Raw genomic sequence first — 22,376 nt, forward strand, 5'->3', positions numbered from 1 at the left:
AACGAGAGGGGCACAGTTCCTGACAGCGTGAGAGTGCCTGCCGAAAGGGAGGGATAAAACGCTAGATCAGGGAGAAGGAGGAGGGAAATTTGGGGAGTGGGGGGGGGGGGGGCGGAGGAATGTTCACAGGGACACGAACATTGTGGGAAAAGAACAATAGAAGGCCGACGGGCAGGAGCCGGAGGGGAAAGGGTAGGTTGCAACAGGCCGCACATGGTGAGGTCGGAACATGGATGTCAAAAATGGCGATTTTGAGTGGCCCCTAAACAAACGGAAACCTCGGAGTGCAGCGGCATTTCTACATGGCAAGTATATCGACGATACACAGATCCATGTAGACACATCGATGATAGGAGCAGGAGGAAGCCTTTTGGCCCTTCGAGCCTGCTCCACCATTCATCACGATCATGGCTGCTCATCCAACTCAATAGCCTCATCCTGCTTTCGCACAATTAAAGCGCATGGGATTGGAAGAAGTATATTGAGATGGATAGAAAACTGGTTGGCAGAGAGGAAGCAAAGAGTAGGAATGAATGTGTCCTTTTCAAATTGGCAGGCAGTAACTACTGGGGTGCGACAGGAATTGGTGTGGGACGCAGCTATTCACAATATAAATTAATGATTTGGATGAGGAAATAAAATGTAACATTTCAAAGTTTGCAGATGATGCCAAGTTAGGTGTGAGTGTGAACTGTGACGAGGATGCTGGGATTCTACAACATGATCTGGATAGGTTGGGCGAGTGAGCAAAACAATGATAGATGCAGAATAATTTGAATAGGTGTGAGGTTATTCAGTATGGGAGCAAAAACAGGAAGGCAGATTACTACCTGAACGGCTGTAAATTGGGAGAGGTGAGTGTGCAGCGGGGCCTGGTCCTTGTGCACCAGTCACTAAAGGTAAGCAGGCAGATGCAGCAGGCAGTAAAGAAGGTTAATGGTATGTTGGCATTTAAATCGAGAGGTTTCGAGTACAGGTGCAAGGATATGTTGTTGCAATTACATAGGGCCTCGGTGAGGCCACGCCTAGAATATTGTGTGCAGTTTTGGTCTCCTTTTCAGATGAAGGATGTTCTTGCTCTCGAGGAAGTACAGCGAAGGTTTACCAGACTAATTCCAGGGATGACGGGACTGTCACTTGAGGGGAGATTGACTAGATTAGGATTGTTTTGGCTCGGCTCAGATGAATGAGTGGGGATCTCATAGAGACTTATAAAAGTCTGACAGGATTAGACAGGGTAGATGCAGGGAAGATGTTTTCCATGGTGGTTGTCCAGAACCAGGGGTCATAGTCTGAGGATTCAGGGTAAATCACTTTGGACAGAGATGAGGTGCCATTTCTTCACCCAAAGAGTGGTGAGCCTGTGGAACTCCTTACCACAGAAAGTAGTTTATGCTGAAGCATTGAATATATCCAAGAGGCGGCTAGATAAAGCACTTGGGGTAATGGGATCAAAAGCTATGGGGAGAAAGCAGAATTAGTCCATTGAGTTGGTTAATCAGCCATGATCGTGATAAATGGCGGAGCAGGCTCGAAGGGCCAAAAGTCTCCTCCTGCTCCTATATTCTATCTATCTATATATCTATGACCTCTGATTGGGCAGTCAAGTCCATCACCAGGGTCATTAATGGTGCTGACTGATTAATGCAGGTCAAAAGTGCCAGACGGAACAAAGGGCATGTGGTTAGACAAACAAAGTGATGGTGAAAACTGCTTACCGCTGCCTTTGCCAATTTATCTGTCACAGTCAGTGCAGTTGACAATGGCAACGTTGTTAGAAGTGAACATCATACATGCGCTATGGAGATTAGGTCTTATCTTCACCCAATAAATCCGCTCCACCTGTTGTGCACTTGAACTGCGTCGGACTGGAATATTAGATTCCAGATATTTTATTTTGTGAGGAACTGCACATCATAAGCAGCAAAATTCTATAAACTAACCTGTAACTTCCTCGGGTGGCATAACCTTTATCTTGAATTTAGTACGAAGCGATTGGGACAACTATCATTCAGGCCGACTGCAGGAAACAAAAGCCAGGTTCACGTAAAGTTGAGCTGCCAATCTCCCAAATCTACTACGTAAGATGAGATACATGCTAAAAAACAGAATCCACCTGGTGTCGTCAGAACTCAAAGCTCCCACAACTATTGGAGTAGATCAAAACTTTTCAATCCTTCCACATTCAATCGCGAATGGTAATAAACCTTAAACAACCAGCCAGAGGAAAACACGTCACAAGCTTCGCACGTTTAGCTATGAATTACATTTCAAAGCTAAGTAACACTCAGAAACATTTCCACTTATTTTCAGTCATCGGTTCCGATCGGATGTTATATCCCTGTTTCTCCTGAGCATCCCTGGAATATAAACGCCAATCTTCAGCCAATGCCATTCAAGCTATGCGGGTCAAATACATGCCTGAATTCGCTGGATACAGGGAAGGCTATCGCTCATGAAATTGTGCCGTTTGTAGTACTGACTATTGGTTCTCCAGAACTAGCCATCGCATTGTCCAAGTAATTCCAGTAAAACAACAAAACTTGCAAATATCCGACAAAGTTGGGAATTTCCCACACTTGGCACACAAGTGTGGGAAAATCGAAAGAAATGAATTATATCAGTCCACTCTCAAGTATCAACAAATTGTTGGAAACAATCCCAATAAGCCACGTAATCAGAAAACAATCTGCTCGGCAATGCTCACTGGAGATATTACAAGCGCTAGCTGTCAGTACCTTGGCCAAACCGTGAGTGAAAGACATATGTTCCAGAAGTGCCGCGGCCGCAATGAACATCAAGAAAGCATTGATAAGATTATAGCATCAAGGATACCTAGTAAAATGGAAATCAAAGGCAAACAATGGAAAAGCAACAGAATTGTTGGATTATAACAAGGGCCGTAAAGGAAGGTCGTTTTTGTGGTTGACAGCCCCGGGAATCCAGAATTCCATAGTTTCGTGATTGGAGCCTAATCATTTGCGGCAGCTTCATCAATGAGATTAACTCCAATATAAGGCCAGAAGTCGATTCTCACTGATTATGAACATAAGTATATCAGAGGATGTGCAGGCGATTCTGACTCCTTCATGTAACAATATCATGGCTGATTTTGTACTTCAGCAGCATTGTCCGGCACTATCCTTGTCTCCTTTAATGTCGCAGATACCTAGTGACCTATCGACTTTTTGAGATAATCATATAATTCCTACACTGCAGAAGGAGACCATTCGGCCCATCGAGTCTACACCGACCCTTCGAATGAGCACTCTAACCATTTACAAGTGTCCATGCCTACCTTTCCCCGTAATCCCATAATCTAACCTGCACACCCTTGGACATTAAGGGGCAGTTTAGCATGGACAATCGACCTAACTCGCACATCTTTGGACTGTGGGAGGAAACCGGAGCACCTGGAAGAAACCCACACAGACATGGGAAGAACGTGCAGACTCCGCACAGTCACCCGAGACTCTAATTGAACCTGGGCCCTGGCGCTGTGACACAGCAGTGATAACCACTGTGCCACGGTGCCGCCGCAACACATTCAATGAAACGTATTCACAACACTCTGTGGCAGACATTTGCAAAGATTTATCAACTTCTGACTGAAGAAATACCTCCTCATATGTGTCCGAAATATCATGCATCATGGGTTTAGACGTCCAAGCCAGGAAATTATCTACCCTGTTTTTTTACACTTGCAAACTTTGGAAGACTTTTGTACAATTTCGTGAGATCAGCTCTTATTCTTCTATACTCCAGAGGATAAAGGCACAGTCTCCTCAATCATTGCTCACAGGGAAGTCCGGCCAATCCCCCTATAATACCGGCGAATATCCTTGGTAACCACTCTACTGTCAATATTTCGACCCTTGCAAAAGGACACCATAACTGCACATTCCAGATTTGGCCATAACAAGGTTCTATAGACTTCAGCAACATTTCCTCATGACTATATTCAAATCCCGATGCAAAATTGTGAACGACTATTTGTCTTAATGGCTTGCTGCGCTTGCATGTTAGATGCCAATGACTTATGAACATGAACATCCTATCTCTTTGAACATTAGTTAAATAAATATTTTTCATGTCTGTTTTCTTACGAAAGTGGATAATTTTGCATTCCCCCTTGTTGTATTATACCTGCCATGTTGTCGCCCCTACTCGTTCACCTGCCTAAATCACCTTGACAACTCTTAGCATTCTCCTACCAACTTCGACTTCCATTAGGTTTTGCGTCTTCAGTAACTTGCTAATGTACATCGAAATAACTGATATTGATTGTGAATATCTGGATTCCAAACAGTGACCCTTGTGGTACCCCATTCATCACAATTAATCGACTTATTAATTGAACTTAAAGCATTCATAAATCTTCACGAGGTTAGCAAAATATGTGTTTTACAAATATGGTCACCCATTCATAAATCCGTCCTAACTGTCCTATATCAGCAATAGTCACATCATTAAAATAGATTCTTGCATTTCATCTACCGTTGATTTTAGGGGAACAGGACTATAATCCCTGACTCTCTCATTTCTTAAATCGTTGGTTTACCTTTACTACATTTCAATGTTCAGGCAATCTCCAGCATCAATAGTGTTGTGAAAAATGGTCCCCAATTCACCCATTATTTTGTCATGCCCCTATTTCAACAACCGAATGAAATTCAATACTGTCAGGAGGATGGTCAACCTTTTTTTTAAATTTAGATTATCCAATTCATTTTTTCCAATTAAGGGGCAATTTAGTGTGGCCAATCCACCTACCGTCTTCGGGTTGTGGGGGCGAAACTCAAGCAAACACGGGGAGATTGTGCAAACTCCACGCAGACAGTGACCCAGAGCCGGGTTCGAACCTGGGACGTCGGCGCCGTGAGGCAGCAATGCTAACCACTGCGCCATCGTGCTGCCCATGGTCAACCTTTATTTCAATAAATTTCTCTCGGATTATGTTTTATGAATAATAGTTCCGTTATGATCTACAATCGAACTAGTTGTTGCCAACCACCCCCCCCCCACCCCGACCCCCACCCCCAACATTTGCTGCAGTCATGTTGTACCTTAAAGGCTTGTACATTTTGTGCCTAAAACTAACTATTTAAACATGAAGAAATGTCTGCCTATCGTCCTATTATACAATTCAGTTCAACAATCAACCTCAGACTATTGCTGCTCCAAACGCGGTGGTTTCAATTATTTACATTAAACAATCCGTTTTTCGATTGAACGATGTCACTTTCTAAACTTAACGAGGCATTTATTACGTCGGTGACATTCTTCCTAAACACTACTTTACAATTATGAATTGAGACATTACAATTGCGCAATTCTATATCCAAAGCACGTTCTCTAACGTGTTCCTCAATATACTGTTCCAGAAAACAATTTGGGGCACCACTGCGCAGTGTTCAATTGTTTGCAACTTGACAGATACTCAGGAAGTCTGCCCCCTCGTACCACAAGGCCGAGATAACATTCAAGGTTTGAATCATGAGGAAAAGGCATTGCTGACGTCACACTTTTGCCACGCGATTATTATCTGTCTTTAGCGATAGTCAAACAAGCTATTCTTGTCATTCAAATCATCGTAGTATTTGCTACCATCAAAGTTGCGATTTACCAGAATGGAGCAGAACAAAACATGTCAAAGTTGTGGCTGCAAGAGTTGACGTTGCATGCTTGACATTCTGTTGTCAGTGACCCAACCATTGATTCCCAAAACTGAGTCCGCCATCACCACGGAACAAGCCGTGTGATCGAATCGCCACGCTTTTTGGATGACTGAGGCTCCAAGAATACTCAGAAGTTCTACATAAGGCGGGAAGAAATTCAGCTCGTGTAATCTGCATCTCTCTCCTTCTGCTTAGAAATTCACTTAATCATTCATTGGCGTACAATGGTAGCCCTGTGTACCATTTACAAAACATATACAGCAATTCGCCAGGACTCCGTCAACAGTACCTTCAAAGCTATGCAGAGATGCGCCGAGCAATGCGTGCATGAAAACAGAGCCGTGTGCAAATGAACCTGCAAGTCATACAGCATTCTGAAATAGACATAGATTACGACATTTATTTTACCGAAACTGCCGGAAATACCTCGTTGGCAGCAACGTGGATGGAACCACACCACATGAACTGTTATGTTTCAAGCTGCAGCTCGCCACCATCTTCTCAAAAACATTTAGTGGCTGGCCTCAGCGAAGCAGTTCGCTCCCATGTATAAAAATTAAAATTACAAAAATATCTTATTTGGGAACATCATGAGATAATTGAAGACACAAACGACCAATGTCAATTAATTATGCTCAATAAATTTAAAACGATAATGTTGCATTATTTTATCAACTGACTTGGAAATGGCATGCTTGCGCTTTATGTCAAACCTGCATCTTTTTTCAATTTTTCCAATTTTGCGATTTCTGAAAAAAATGATATTTTATATTATTCAAGTTTTATTCATTCATGGGGCTTGATTGCCCATCCGCTATTGTCTTTGACAAGGAGGTCCGCTCCAACTTCCCAAGTAAATTGGACTGGACAATTGATGATCCTCTCGCCAGTGACGCCCCCAGCTTTTGACTTATTTTAAAATGTCTCCATTTTAATGGTCCTTGCCTTTCAGACAGTAAATGTGATCGATGCAGAAACACTGGAACAGCAAAATAGATTAGGAACGTGAAAAAATGAACGAACAGGATGTTCGTGAAATTACAAGGGATTGAATAATTAAAATGCGTTTTGGCTGACGTTCACACCCAGATGGGTCCTGTGAACTAGGATTCTAAATTTTGTTTTGGAGACTCATGTTTGACCAGCAATCTTCCGATTTGCAGCAGTGGCTATCAGGATAAATAAGTCAGTTCAAAGGGACATTTTAATACAAATACAAACTGAACAAAAAAACTGTCGCTGGTTTGCCAAAGTTTATTTTTGCTTTGCCTTTGGTTGCTATTTTAAGGAAAAACGGTTATACAAAAATGCATAGTTAGGATTCATTTAAAATTAAGACCTCTCTCTGCATTTTTAGGAAGATATTATGAATGCATGCTCCGAAAATTTAGCGAAAATGCAAGACTATTGGGAAATGTGTTTCAGATACAGTTTGATCTGGTGTTGAGTCAAATATTGATTTCACACTTAGATGTAACTGCCGAATATCCCTGACCCCGCGCAAAAAAACATTCTGTTTTAAGTTCGCGAGGAACATTACTTAATACTAATAAATGTCATATTGTTCATTTTCGGAAAACAAAACTGACAATTATGCCTGTCATCATATTTTCTTAAAAATTTAGAGCACACACTTATTTTTTCCAATTGAGGGGCAATGTACTCTGGCCAATCTAGCCGACCTGTACATCCTTGGGCTGTGAGTGTGGGGGAGGGGGGCTCACGCAAACATGGGGAGAATGTGGAAACTCCACACAGAGCGTTACACCAGTCCTCAGCGCCGTAGGCCCCGTCAACAATACGTAATCTTGCAAACCAGCAACATTTTTCTAACATATATTTTGACTTGGATTCCGAAGGCAATAACATCAAAACGAGCAGGCTCCTGAAGAAATGAAAAGGAGTATTGAATTCTATGAGGACTGATATAGCACATAAACTGTGGAAGATTACCCGATTCTTTATATAAACACGAGCATGGACTGATCGTGCCAAGGGGCATGTTCCCATCAAATCACTTGCATTGAATTTCAACTAAATCAGCACTTTTATAATAGTTGCATGTTAAAATATAAATAATAGCAGATTTTGCCCTCGTTCAGTTTAATTACGTGGATATTATGGAAAGCAACAATTGGCATGACATTTATATAATATATAGAAACGTAGACAGGCAGCTGGACAGATTGACGGAAGGAAGGATGGAAGGAAGGAACCAAAGAATGAAGGAAGGAAGGATAGAAGGAAGGAAGGAAGGTAAGTATAGGGTGGATGATGAATGGCCTGACACAACAGAGTTATAGAGAGACAGGTCGAGGGATAAATGAAGGCGAAGAAAGAAGGAAATAAGGAAAGAAATACATAAAGAAAGAGAGAAAGAAGAAAGAAATAAAGAAGGAAGGGAAGAAAGAAAGGCTGAAAGAAAGACTGAAAGAAAGAAAGCAAGAAAGAAACAAAGAAGGAAAGAAAGAAAGAAAGAAAGGAAGGAAGGTGCTTATCTACTTGCAAAACGTTCAAAATTAATTCAAATTGAGTAAACACAGCTAACTCTTTAGTTGTGAGACGAATATTTAAAGCAGGGAACTATCGATCCGTTTACCTCATTTATGATTACAAGTATTTGGGAGAGTCTATAATTTAAGAGTCGTGGGTTTAAATCTTTTGCATATTCCGACTAAAGTGAATAAAGCATTGAGTTTAATGGGGCGTTATCCCGCATGCAATGGGTTTATTTTCTTGACAGGGTCACTATCATAGCTATTTACAAAGACGCCCCAAGATATTTGATTACGTCCACATGCTGAGCCAACTCTCAGAGGTTTATGCTCGAATTTTATATTAACATCTTGCATGTGATGTCAGCATTTCAGGCGAAATCAGAAGACATCCGTAAGTTCACCGGAAAGGAAGTGATAAAGAGTCAATTATTGATGAAGCAAATGAAGTTTGTTCAAACCAGAAAATAACCACAGGGACCTTATGCAGTTATGTCTTTGGCTGAGGTAGGTGACCAGAATAGCAACAATCATACGATCTTCCCTGATCTTACGCTACCGAGCAGTGAGTTCCCATTTACCCTCTCCTATGTTGATTGTCTCCACTTTGCCTGTGGCCGCGACATCCAAATTCTACTTTTTAATCAGTATGAGGATCAAGTGTTTAGGGGGTCAGACGGGAAATTGTAGTTGAGGATTGTATCAGATCCGCTATGATCTATTTAAAGGCGCGGCATACTCGATTGGCCGAATGGCCTACTTCTTATCCTATGTCCTTAGGACCTAATGATCTTGGTACTGCGGTAGATCTGGAATTAACTACCATGTTTCCAGAATTGTACTGAGGCTGGCATGAGGCATTTAACTGAATGGATTTGATGCCACCCAGATTTAGCGTGTTTGAACAGGTCAAAGCTGAATACACGCTCAAACCTCCCTCACCGCTAGCCACCACACCCTCCCCCCTCCACCCCCCACCCCCGCACCCCGCAAACAGCATTGTTAGGGATCCTTCGGTAACTTTACAGGAAATTGAGGGTAAAAGGTAAGGGACGTAATTCATTGATTTGAATGTCTCAGGCTTTGCCGATGGACGTATCAGCAGGGGCCAATTGCGATATTTCACCTGATCCAGGCTTGTAACTGAATTTAATTAATTCGGCTTGTGGCATGCAAAAGCGCAAAAACACTTCAATTTAACTTCGACTGGTTCAAATCCATGAAACTCCTTCCTAAAATACTGTGGAGGCACTGCCACCACTTGGACAGAAGGGGTTTGTGGGATTTTAGAAGGTAGTTTAAAACTGACTGCTGAAGAGCAATTATGGATGAGCAAACCAGCGCCTAAATCACGTGGAATAATATGTAACAGAACCACGTGGAAAACAGTTATATCCTTGAAACCTGTGTGCCATGCAATTAGAATGTACTAGTTTATTTTCCAATTTATTTTACCGCAACTGTGTCCCATATCGCATAGTACCGTGAGCTAATAAAAATGTATGAATCGAAACATTGATGAAAAGAATTAATATTACAGTAACGTGTGTTTCCAGAGGAGATATTTGAACATCTAGGACTCCGGCCGTGGGGATTCAGTTTTCCCGCAAGCAGCGCACCCCCTCCAGCGGGTTTCTCGGTGGTCACAAATCCCATTGACAAGCGGCTGGAAGATAGAATCTCGCAGCCAGCGAACGGCGCCCCGCCAAGAAACACGCGGCTGGGGGACCAGCGAATCCAGTCCCTGCTAAACTATAATGCCGCCTTAATTCCTACACTAATTTAAAAATGAAATGACAGGTATGGCTGCAATTTGTTTCATTTCTGAGACTGATTGTGTTCAGCTTGTAGGCCTCTGCATAAAATTGTATATATGAAGGTAGTTGGAAATCCAATGGAAGAATGGGATTTTGTATAATGTGTATGTTTAACGTCCGGGTATACTTTCTGAAACCACGAACCATTGCATTTTAACTGCAAAGAAAATGAACTCTAACACCTAAACCATCATACTGATTAAGTCTGCGAACATTGTTCATTCTTTATTCATTTACCTGCGTCCTTTGCCGCTTCTGTTTACCAATGTGTCAAAACAAACATTACAATATTAGAGAAACGGCAATTTGTGTGACAGATATATGATAAATATCCTGAAAGTATATTTCGATGTATTGAAGCGCATGATTTTTTTATCGACAATCTCACCTTTAAACATTCACTCAGGTTTAACAGTTTCCAGTGCACATTTTCAACGAATCTCGTCATTTGGTAATCAAACAGAAATAGAGACACGCCTTTAAATTGACTCAAGATTATAATCAAGAGGTTTTAGTGCTGACTTTAAAATCATTTTAAGTTCATTCAAAATTTGATGTGAAATTATAACTGCAGAATGAAACCCGTCGCATTTTCTCACCCATTTTCGAACATTCGTCTTTAAGTTTTTTGATTTCTGGAAGGAAAGCAATGCATGTTTTCGTCTTAATATTGATCAAATCGTACCATTAACTAGTGCTCCTTTTGACTCCTTTTCATTCATGGTAATTAGTAATCTTACTTTTCATATATACTTTTCATGGGTTAAATTTAAGCTGCTACTGAATGGTCAGCCAGGGGAACCACAGCTGCACTTTTCCTGAGCATCTGTTTATATCTTATGTAACAAACAGCAATGTAAAAATGACGCTGGAGTTAGCAAGCAACTCTTCGCTTTAAACATATAATTTCTAATATCAATATAGGGTAATAGATTTCGTCCATCAATTGTTTATCATTGACCTGCAACCTGAAAACAAATACAGCTGAACAAACCATACTGATCTCCAGAAAGGCAATACTATGTCGAAATCTAGAATCAATGCAGACTGATAAAAATATATTTCAGGCCCGTTAGTCCAAACTTTACTAGAATACATGATTAAGGAGGTAACAGCATATCATTTATAAAAGTCCTAACACAGTCAGAGTCAACACCTTCTTAGAAATTATGTCAGAAACGTTTTCGAGTTTTTGAGGATATAACAAGCACGGTGGATGAAAACGTAAATGTATTGCATTTGGATTGCCAAGACCCATTCGGCAAGATGATACAACAAATATTAAATAACGTAACTGTACTGCATTGTGATTGCCAAAACCCATTCGGCAAAGTGACACAACAAATATTATTGCAGAAGGGTTTCTGTTGGTGGGATGGTATATTAGCATGGTAGGAGAATTGGTCAACTAACAGAACCAGATGCTTGGGATAAATTCGTAATTTTCAGGTTCGCAAACAGTGTAGTCCTTAGGGATCAGTGCCGGGACGTCAAATATATATGAACGAACTTAATACCTTACAAGAATAGACTACATTTTAGCCAAATTTAGCAAAATCGAAAGATTAATAGGAGGGCAAGTTTGCCAGGGTCTGAGAAAGAAACAAAGAGGAAACAATCCAGATGTGGAACACTCGAGGGCAAAGTATGGATTAAATGAAATAGAGGAAAACGTGAATCAAGAAGAATAGAAAATCAGCATGCAACTTTAATCGAGGCAGTCTGCAGAAAGTGGCAGTGCAAAAAAAATCTGAACTTCTTTGCATACAAAAAACTTGCAGGAAGGTCAGCAATTATTCCAAAAGTCAAAAGGAATGTTTGTGTTTACTGCAAGTAGACGGTCTGGAAATATTGAGAGGTTTTGTTAGAACTGTGCAAGGTATTGGCGTGTGCATATACAGTATATGTGCATTTTGGTCTCTTTGCATGACGTGGGGTATATTGCATTCGACGTTGTTTGGAGCATGTGCACCAGGTTGTGTAAAGTGATCAAAGGAGTGTCTTCTAATGCAAGCATGGCCAAATTCGCCCGATAATCAATTGAGTAGCAACATTTATCTTATGATATGCAAAGTAATCTGTCGGGGCTTGATAGTGTCAGTTTTCAGAGGACGCCTCCCTTTGTGGATTAACTATAATGATAGGACAACGTTTTGAAATATTGGTCTTCCACGCAAGACACAAATATGGAGGAAGCTCTTCTCTCCGTGTATTATTATCCTTTTGAATTCTACTGCGCAGAGAACATTTAAGGAACATAGTGTATGATCAGATTAACAGAGGAATTTTGATCGACAAGGGCACCATTCGTAACGGGTTACCGGCATGTAAGTGAGGGAATATGCTGCAGAAAAAGTTCTTCCATGAACTATTTAGAGACTCAGCAGATTTGATAAACATATTTAAGATAGAGACTTAGACAAGAAGAGTTTGAACCTTTAATACGCCTTTTGGAAATTCGAGCCGGTTTCCATTGACACTGTCTGTCACTCTTTCACGTAAGTACAATATCCGCTCTTTACGATCACACGATTTTATGATCTCCCTAATACGTGCAATTGGATTCAAAACCTTGAGATTACATTGGTTCATTGGTCTATTTCGACAAAGGTTTGCAAAGGTAAAGGCCCGGCAGCAAAATGCTTGCCATTTCTCCAAAAATGCCCTTGTTCTGCTGTCAAAGAATTGCGAAGTATAGCTTACCCTAGGAAAAGTGGTAGAGTGCACTTCGTGACATAGTAGTGGGGTGGGGGCATCAATATGGCCGGTGTCACTCTTGGTAGCCACGGGCCATGGTGGGCGGCCAGTAGGGTGCGCAGCAAGCTGCCTCCATTGCAGGCTGTGGCAATAGTTGTCCGTGCCTGAAAGCTCCGATCCAGGAGGGTAACCCCAAATCCACAGCCCATCCCCTGGTCATTCCATCGCCCCGTAGTGCTTGCATTGTCCTTGACAGACGCCCTTCCCCTCCCAGCCAGCCCTGCCAGTGGCAGATTCGGCAGTCCACGGTCACGCCTCTGCATGCCCTATCTCCTCTCTGTCCCTCAGCAGCCAAGCGCCTGTTTCCGATTTTTAACACCACAAGTGAAACACGGCATCGGTAATTTCTATTGGCGAAGGCGGGGCATCGCAGAGACTAGGGAGAATAAAGAGTCAGGCCCGCTAATGATATGCCAACGGTGCTAACTGTATGTGCGGAGTAGAATGGATTGACGCCACTATCGAGTCACTGGAGCATGGCATTCTGACGGGCACCCAGCGCCAGCAATGATTTTCGCCTCATGTGCGATTTTCTACCCAATCGCGTTTCCCGATTCTGGCGTTGGCTGATGGAGAATCCGGCCACGGGCACCCAGAATAAAACGCGCGATGCTCCGGTCCCCCGCCGCTGGTGGGGTTTGGTTTCTACCCGTGCACCAGTGGGAGGATACAAATGCGGGCGGGGCACCAGAGCTCCTGGTCAGCACGTTATCCCCGCTCCTCTGGGCCTGGAATCACATGGACAAGTTCACAACTGGTATTTACTAGCGTCGTCCCGACGTGGTGGACCCCGCAGTGGGACGAAGATTAACTTCTGAAAGGCTAGCCTTGGATTCCAATCAACACCCTACGGACATGAGTAATTTTGAGATGCTGAGCTGGAGATTAACAGAACCAAACTCTTACATGTGGTTGATGCGTATACGTACGGTGGGCAGTTACTCATCCACGAAGAAAGATGAACAAACCACGGCGCACAGCTGTTCTGGATAAGCTGTCATTCACTAATAGAAATGAAATGCAGCTAACGGATCTCAGGGCTTTCAACGCAGGTTGCTGCATTTCTCTTTCCAGGAATTGGCAGCTGATGCTTCCAGGTGAGTGTTACATCAGAGTTGTTTTCACTGCCGCTATCTGTACTGCTCTCTAGCTTCCACACAGGTGTCCCTTTTCTACGGGAGTCTGTGGTGGTACCCTTTCGTTTGGGGATTCTGTGGGGGTTCGCATTAGTTGGGGGGTCCCTGTGGGGGGTGGTGGGGGTATCCTATGTAAAAGGTACCCGCAAGGGTCTCTTTCATAGATTATCATATAATTTACAGTGCAGAAGGAGCCCATTCGGCCCATCGCGTCTGCACCGGCTCTTGGAAAGATAACCCTACCCAAGGTCAACACCTCCACCCTAGCCCCATACCCCAGTAACCCCACCCAACACTAAGGGCAATTTTGGACAATAGGGGCAATTTATCATGGCCAATCCACCTAACCTGCACATCCTTCGACTGTGGGTGGAGGCGGGAGCACCCGGATGACACCCATGCACACACGGGGAGGATGCACAGACTCCGCACAGACACTGACCCAAGCCGGAATCGAACCAAGGACCCTGGAGCTTTGAAGCAATTGTGCTATCCACAATGCTTCCCTGCTGCCCATCCCTTTGGTAAGGGGTGCCTGTAGATAGTCTCCCTACTCAGGGGGTCTCTGTGTAGGCTTCCATTAGTTAGTGCATCTCTATGGGGGTGGTCTCCCTATTTAGGTATTCCCTGGGACGTCTCGTTTGTTCGGGCGTACCTGGCGGTTTTTCACTATTTATAGGACCCTATGGGTGGTCCCTTTAGGTAGGTGTCCTGTGGTGGGTTTCACTCTTTAGGGGCTCTCTGTGGGGGGTCCATTTAGATAGTGTATTTCTGTGGGATCTCCATGTTTAGTGGGTCCCTGGGGATGTATTCCTATTTACGGGGTGCCTGGCAGGTCTCCCTGTTTAGGAGAGCCTAGGGAGTTGACGGGTAGGATCATCTCGGATTTGAGGGAAGGCTTCCAGAAAATCCGTGGTGGGTGGCTGACCTACCTTCCGGATGGCGTGGGGGGCGGGCGGGGCTCGCCAGCAGTTGCATTTCGATGTCAGGCTGCCCTCTCAAAATGTTGGCCTGATACTGGGATTTTCTTGCGAATCTCTCCAATCCTCGCCTTCCATATATTTGCATGGAAAGATTGTGAATTGCTTCCTGATTTGCGCTCCGGAGTGCAACTTTGTAGAAATTGAGCTCCACCGAGAAAACAGAGTCTCCCAAGCCGAAAATCTCGCCCGGGATTTCCCATTGAAGCACCCCATGCTGCCAGAAATTCAATGGAATTCCGTGCCAGCGTAAAAAGAGAATTTCCGGCTCATATGATGCTAGGAATTGTGCTTGGTATACGTTAATTCAAAGCAACTGCTTTAAATTCTGCTATTTTTCCATTTTGCCTGCTCTGATTTTTTATTCCGTTGCTGAAGCTCGCTTATCTGTTTACAATCTGTGCAACAGTTTTGGTACAATAAGACTTCAGCGCTATTTTGATTTATCTTTAATGTGCAGAGTCTCTCATCAAGTGAACTCCACCACATCTCCCCACAATCTTACCTGAAGCCCTCTCTAAAGACTTTCATACATCATTCGCCATGATACTAGCTCACGTGAAACCTGCCCAAACGATACAAATCCACTTTTCCTCAGTGCTGGTGCCTGCAATCTAAGCATCGAAACCCGCTTATCCAATCTAAAACTTTGGGCCTCTTCGTTAACTCACTGATCTAGCCCCTACTAATTGTCGTGTAGCTCAGGTAATAATCGAGAAATATGTTGTGCCAATTATTATTAATTTCCCTCCTGATGTTCATGCACCCTCATGAGAAGTTCTTGTTTCGTCATGTGAGCTACACATGGGGACCATGGGAATCGAAATTGACCCGCACTTTTCGGCGCTAGAATGTCTCCTGTGTTTTGTTCATACTATTTTAATTCTAATTTCAATAATTTTTCTCACTTAATTCTCACACTTTTTGTAATTGCTACAGTGCCAAAATGACCAGGGAGAAATGCTACATATGGATGGCAGATGTTTTCTTTCCAGAATAATTTCCAACCAGGAAATTAAATTGGGAAAACCATGCAAAGCGCAAGTATTGAAATGGAACAGCCAGTCCCTAAGTTTTTATTTCATTATTCATGTTGGCCAGCCAGTGATCGCGTTCATTACACCCACATTCTACAGTGCATTCAGTATTACGTTATCCGTGTTGTGTTGCGCCTGTTAAAGCTTCATTGGCGGCAGTAACCCTTTTAATGTATCAGTTTAAAGTTAAAAAGATATTTCGTCCACCTGCCGCACCAAACGATGCAGTTTTTAATGCCAAAGTAATAGATTGGGTGGATTAAAAAACACTAAGTGAAGGGAGCAACGGCACATTCCGGATGAAATGTGATCGGGACCAACTCTTTCGTTTACATTTTTGGCATAACAGTACGGTGTGTCCCTACACCACAGAGACTCCAGCGCTTCAAGAAGGAAACTCGATCACCTTCTTAGATTTAGATTTAGATTTATTATCATGTTTACCAAAGTACAGTGAAAAGTAGTATTCTCCATACAGTCCAGGCAGATCGTTCCATACATGAAATCATAGGACACAAAATAAATATGTAAAAACATAGACATAGACATCTGGTGAAGCATTCCGGATATTGCGCTACAACAGGAGAGAAGATGTGCAGAGAGGTCAGTTCAGTTCATAAGAGGGTCATGCAGTAGTTTGGAAACAGCGGGGAAGAAGCTGGTTGTGAATCTGATTGTGCGTGTTCTCAGACTATTGTATCTTCTTCCCGATGGAAGGAGTCTTTAGTTATGCTGCCAGCTTTCCCAAGGCATTGGGAGGTGCAGACAGATTTAATGGGTGGAAGGCTGGTTCGCGTGATGGACTGGGCTGTGCTCACGACTCTCTGTAGTTTCTTACCGTCTTGGGCCGAACAGTTGCCATTCCAGGCTGTCAGATAGGATGTTTTCTGTGGTGCATCTTTAAAAAATTGTGAGAGTTAATGTGGACATGCTGAATTTCCTTTGTTTCCCAAGGAAGTCTCGACGTTGTTGTGTTCTTAGCTCCGACGTGGTGGACCAGGGAAGATTGTTGGTGACGTGTACACCTCGGAATTTGAAGCTGTCAACCATCTCCATCTCGGCACCATTGATACAGAAAGGGGTGTGTTCGACACTTCACTTCCTGAAGTGGATGATCAGTCCTTAGTTTTTCTGACATTGAGGGAGAGATTGTTGCTGTCGCACCATGCCACTAGATCGTCTACTTCCCCTCTGTACTCTGTCTCATAATTGATTTAGATCCGACCCACCACGATCCTGGAATCAGCAAACGTGTAGATTCAGTTTGAGCTGAATTTTGCAACAACGTTGTCTGTGTATAAGGAGTATAATAGGTGGATACGTACGCAGCCTTGTAGGGCCCGGTATTGAGGACTATCGTGGAGGAGGTGACGTTGTTCAGCCTTACCGATTGTGGTCTATGGATGAGGAAGTTGATGGTCCAGTTGCAGAGGGAGGAGCCAAGTGCGAGGTTTTGAATTTGGATATGGGCTTGACTGATATTATAGTGTTCTAGGCTGAGCTGCTGTCAATGAATAGGAGTCTGCGGTAGGAGTGCTTGTTGCTTGAGATATTCTAGGGATGAGCCTAGGGCCATGGAGATAATGTCTGCTGTATAACAGTTGTGGCGGGATGCAAATTGCAGTGGAGCAAGGCATTCTGGAAGTATGGATTTGATGTGTCTCATGATCAACCTCTCGAAGCACTTCACAATGATAGGTGTCAAGGCCACATGGTATGGGAAACTTGGGATGTGTAGCCATCTAGGATGGCCACGTCCTGATTACAAAATGGACACTTGCAAAAAATGCAGGGAAAATTGGACAATACTGAAAAACAAGCTGGTGCAAGGTCTGCCTGTTGATTAGAGTCTTGGCTCTCAGACAGGACAGAAACTGATAAGCCATCTACATACTAATGAGCCATCTCCGGGGACAAAAGGCAAACATTTAGATAAACAATGTTAAGGCAGACACCCCGGCGCCAGAGTAGACTCAAACAAAGCAAACCAACGGCCATTTGGGACACGCCCAGCAACCAGGGAACCCACCCCTCTATTGGAGGAAGATCGATAAGAATGATTGGGAAAGGCCCAATTAAATGAGGCCAAGTTCAAGGCCCACCCAAAAGCACGCAATGCCCTTTTCAGTATAAAAGGTATTCCCCAAGAGAGAATTTTTCTTCTTTGGTCTTGGCTCTCAGTGAAGAGAGACCAGCCTAGCAGCTACGCCAGACCAAGTAAGTTCCAAGTCAATGGACGCTCCTAGTTGCTATCCTGTAAACAGCTCAACCCAGCAGCCTCAGAACCAAGCAACGGCCATTGTTCTTCTGACTGAGTGGGCACCCGAAGCTAAGTAAAGGCTTTAGTAATAGTGACATTGGATTTCGGCGGCAGCGGTGCGCAGGGGCCTTCTTGGAGGTGAGTAGTGAGTTTAAAAGCACTTACCTTTACAGGAGCAGCCCTTTGGATTTCGGCGGCAGCGGTGCGCAGGGGCCTTCTGGGAGGTGAGTAGTTAGTTTAAAAGCTCTTACCTTTACAGGAGCAGCCCATTGGATTTCGGCGGCAGCGGTGCGCAGGGGCCTTCTTGGAGGTGAGTAGTGAGTTTAAAAGCACTTACCTTTACAGGAGCAGCCCTTTGGATTTCGGCGGCAGCGGTGCGCAGGGGCCTTCTGGGAGGTGAGTAGTTAGTTTAAAAGCTCTTACCTTTACAGGAGCAGCCCATTGGATTTCGGCGGCAGCGGTGCGCAGGGGCCTTCTTGGAGGTGAGTAGTGAGTTTAAAAGCACTTACCTTTACAGGAGCAGCCCTTTGGATTTCGGCGGCAGCGGTGCGCAGGGGCCTTCTGGGAGGTGAGTAGTTAGTTTAAAAGCTCTTACCTTTACAGGAGCAGCCCATTGGATTTCGGCGGCAGCGGTGCGCAGGGGCCTTCTTGGAGGTGAGTAGTGAGTTTAAAAGCACTTACCTTTACAGGAGCAGCCCTTTGGATTTCGGCGGCAGCGGTGCGCAGGGGCCTTCTGGGAGGTGAGTAGTTAGTTTAAAAGCTCTTACCTTTACAGGAGCAGCCCATTGGATTTCGGCGGCAGCGGTGCGCAGGGGCCTTCTTGGAGGTGAGTAGTGAGTTTAAAAGCACTTACCTTTACAGGAGCAGCCCTTTGGATTTCGGCGGCAGCGGTGCGCAGGGGCCTTCTGGGAGGTGAGTAGTTAGTTTAAAAGCTCTTACCTTTACAGGAGCAGCCCATTGGATTTCGGCGGCAGCGGTGCGCAGGGGCCTTCTTGGAGGTGAGTAGTGAGTTTAAAAGCACTTACCTTTACAGGAGCAGCCCTTTGGATTTCGGCGGCAGCGGTGCGCAGGGGCCTTCTGGGAGGTGAGTAGTTAGTTTAAAAGCTCTTACCTTTACAGGAGCAGCCCATTGGATTTCGGCGGCAGCGGTGCGCAGGGGCCTTCTTGGAGGTGAGTAGTGAGTTTAAAAGCACTTACCTTTACAGGAGCAGCCCTTTGGATTTCGGCGGCAGCGGTGCGCAGGGGCCTTCTGGGAGGTGAGTAGTTAGTTTAAAAGCTCTTACCTTTACAGGAGCAGCCCATTGGATTTCGGCGGCAGCGGTGCGCAGGGGCCTTCTTGGAGGTGAGTAGTGAGTTTAAAAGCACTTACCTTTACAGGAGCAGCCCTTTGGATTTCGGCGGCAGCGGTGCGCAGGGGCCTTCTGGGAGGTGAGTAGTTAGTTTAAAAGCTCTTACCTTTACAGGAGCAGCCCATTGGATTTCGGCGGCAGCGGTGCGCAGGGGCCTTCTTGGAGGTGAGTAGTGAGTTTAAAAGCACTTACCTTTACAGGAGCAGCCCTTTGGATTTCGGCGGCAGCGGTGCGCAGGGGCCTTCTGGGAGGTGAGTAGTTAGTTTAAAAGCTCTTACCTTTACAGGAGCAGCCCATTGGATTTCGGCGGCAGCGGTGCGCAGGGGCCTTCTTGGAGGTGAGTAGTGAGTTTAAAAGCACTTACCTTTACAGGAGCAGCCCTTTGGATTTCGGCGGCAGCGGTGCGCAGGGGCCTTCTGGGAGGTGAGTAGTTAGTTTAAAAGCTCTTACCTTTACAGGAGCAGCCCATTGGATTTCGGCGGCAGCGGTGCGCAGGGGCCTTCTTGGAGGTGAGTAGTGAGTTTAAAAGCACTTACCTTTACAGGAGCAGCCCTTTGGATTTCGGCGGGAACCGGAAGTTCGACCTCTGGCAAGTCCCCCCCCCCCCAATAAATTCTGGTGGAGAGGAAACCCGAGACACTACAAGTGTAGTGTCTCCCACCCACCCTCCTCCTCTAACCTAATAATAAGACCCATTGGTGGAAGGTAAGTGCCATATTATATTATATATTATTAGCATTGTGCAGGCCAAGGATTGGAGGTGGAGGAGCAGTCTCTGTCAGCGAGAGAACCTGAGAACATCTCAGAAGGTAAGCAAGTGATTTTTACTTTTATACCTTTTTTCAAATTGTGTGTGTCGGGGGGGGACAGAAAAGCTGTGACCTGAGTGGCTGGTTGGGATTCTAACCTAAATTTTTTTGACTATTTGGGAACTAATTAAACATAATAACTTAATTATAATTTAGAGGATATCTAAGCCAGAGATCGGAGGATATTATAGTTAGCTATCGCATTTCTATTAGAAATCTAGTGCTAGGAAACAGATAGTTGACAGTAACTTTGTAATTTAAAAAAAAAAAAAGTATTTATAAAAAAAAGACAAATTTTAATTTTAATTAATTGACGCAATGTCAGTTAGAGGGGTGCTGTGCTCTGACTGTGAGATGTGGCAGGTCCGGGAGGCTTCCAGCGTCCTGGATGGCTTCATCTGCAGAAAGTGCACCCAACTGCAGCTCCTCACAGACCGCATGGTTCGGTTGGAGCAGCAATTGGATGCACTTAGGAGCATGCAGGTGGCGGAAAGCGTCATAGATCGCAGTTATGTAAGTGTGGTCACACCCAAGGTGCAGGCAGAGAAATGGGTGACCACCAGAAAGGGCAGGCAGTCAGTGCAGGAATCCCCTGTGGTTGTCCCCCTCTCGAACAGGTATACCCCTTTGGATACTGTCGGGGGGGATAGCCTATCAGGGGAAAACAGCAGCAGCCAGAGCAGTGGCACCACGGCTGGCTCTGATGTTCAGAAGGGAGGGTCAAAGCGCAGAAGAGTAATAGTTATAGGGGACTCTATAGTCAGGGGAACAGATAGGCGCTTCTGTGGACGTGAAAGAGACTCCAGGATGGTATGTTGCCTCCCTGGTGCCAGGGTCCAGGATGTCTCCGAACGGGTAGAGGGAATCCTGAAGGGGGAGGGCAAACAGGTAGAGGTCGTTGTACATATTGGTACTAACGACATAGGCAGGAAGAGGCATGAGGTCCTGCAGCAGGAGTTCAGGGAGCTAGGCAGAAAGTTAAAAGACAGGACCTCGAGGGTTGTAATCTCGGGATTACTCCCTGTGCCACGTGCCAGTGAGGCTAGAAATAGGAAGATAGAGCAGACAAACACGTGGCTAAACAGCTGGTGTAGGAGGGAGGGTTTCGGTTATCTGGACCACTGGGAGCTCTTCCGGGGCAGGTGTGACCTGTATAAGATGGACGGGTTGCATCTAAACCGGAGAGGCATAAATATCCTGGCCGCGAGATTTGCTAGTGTCACACGGGAGGGTTTAAACTAGTATGGCAGGGGGGTGGGCACGGGAGCAATAGGTCAGAAGGTGAGAGCGTTGAGGGAGAACTAGGGAATATGGACAGTGTGGCTCTGAGGCAGAGCAGACGGGGAGAAGTTGCTGAACACAGCGGGTCTGGTGGCCTGAAGTGCATATGTTTTAATGCAAGGAGCATTACGGGTAAGGCAGATGAACTTAGAGCTTGGATTAGTACTTGGAACTATGATGTTGTTGCCATTACAGAGACCTGGTTGAGGGAAGGGCAGGATTGGCAGCTAAACGTTCCAGGATTTAGATGTTTCAGGCGGGATAGAGGGGGATGTAAAAGGGGAGGCGGAGTTGCGCTACTTGTTCAGGAGAGTATCACAGCTATACAGCGAGAGGACACCTCAGAGGGCAGTGAGGCTATATGGGTAGAGATCAGGAATAAGAAGGGTGCAGTCACAATGTTGGGGGTATACTACAGGCCTCCCAACAGCCAGCGGGAGATAGAGGAGCAGATAGGTAGACAGATTTTGGAAAAGAGTAAAAACAACAGGGTTGTGGTGATGGGAGACTTCAACTTCCCCAATATTGCCTGGGACTCACTTAGTGCCAGGGGCTTAGACGGGGCAGAGTTTGTAAGGAGCATCCAGGAGGGCTTCTTAAAACAATATGTAAACAGTCCAACTAGGGAAGGGGCGGTACTGGACCTGGTATTGGGGAATGAGCCCGGCCAGGTGGTAGATGTTTCAGTAGGGGAGCATTTCGGTAACAGTGACCACAATTCAGTAAGTTTTAAAGTACTGGTGGACAAGGATAAGAGTGGTCCGAGGATGAATGTGC

General features: G+C 44.7%; 1 protein-coding gene across 1 annotated transcript in view; it reads right to left on the bottom strand.

Annotated features, from left to right (window-relative positions):
• Positions 1–22,376, bottom strand: part of LOC140389104 (uncharacterized) — a 152,717-nt gene that overhangs the window by 103,630 nt on the left and 26,711 nt on the right. Inside the window, exons 6-8 of the mRNA XM_072473263.1 lie at positions 10,590–10,625; positions 10,228–10,245; positions 6,392–6,427 (exon numbers count right to left, since the gene is read on the bottom strand). Of these exons, the coding sequence (XP_072329364.1) occupies positions 6,392–6,427; positions 10,228–10,245; positions 10,590–10,625 (90 nt within the window). The remainder of the gene's footprint in view (positions 1–6,391; positions 6,428–10,227; positions 10,246–10,589; positions 10,626–22,376) is intronic.

Source organism: Scyliorhinus torazame, chromosome 14 (genome assembly GCF_047496885.1).
Source record: "Scyliorhinus torazame isolate Kashiwa2021f chromosome 14, sScyTor2.1, whole genome shotgun sequence".
Lineage (NCBI taxonomy): Eukaryota > Metazoa > Chordata > Chondrichthyes > Carcharhiniformes > Scyliorhinidae > Scyliorhinus > Scyliorhinus torazame.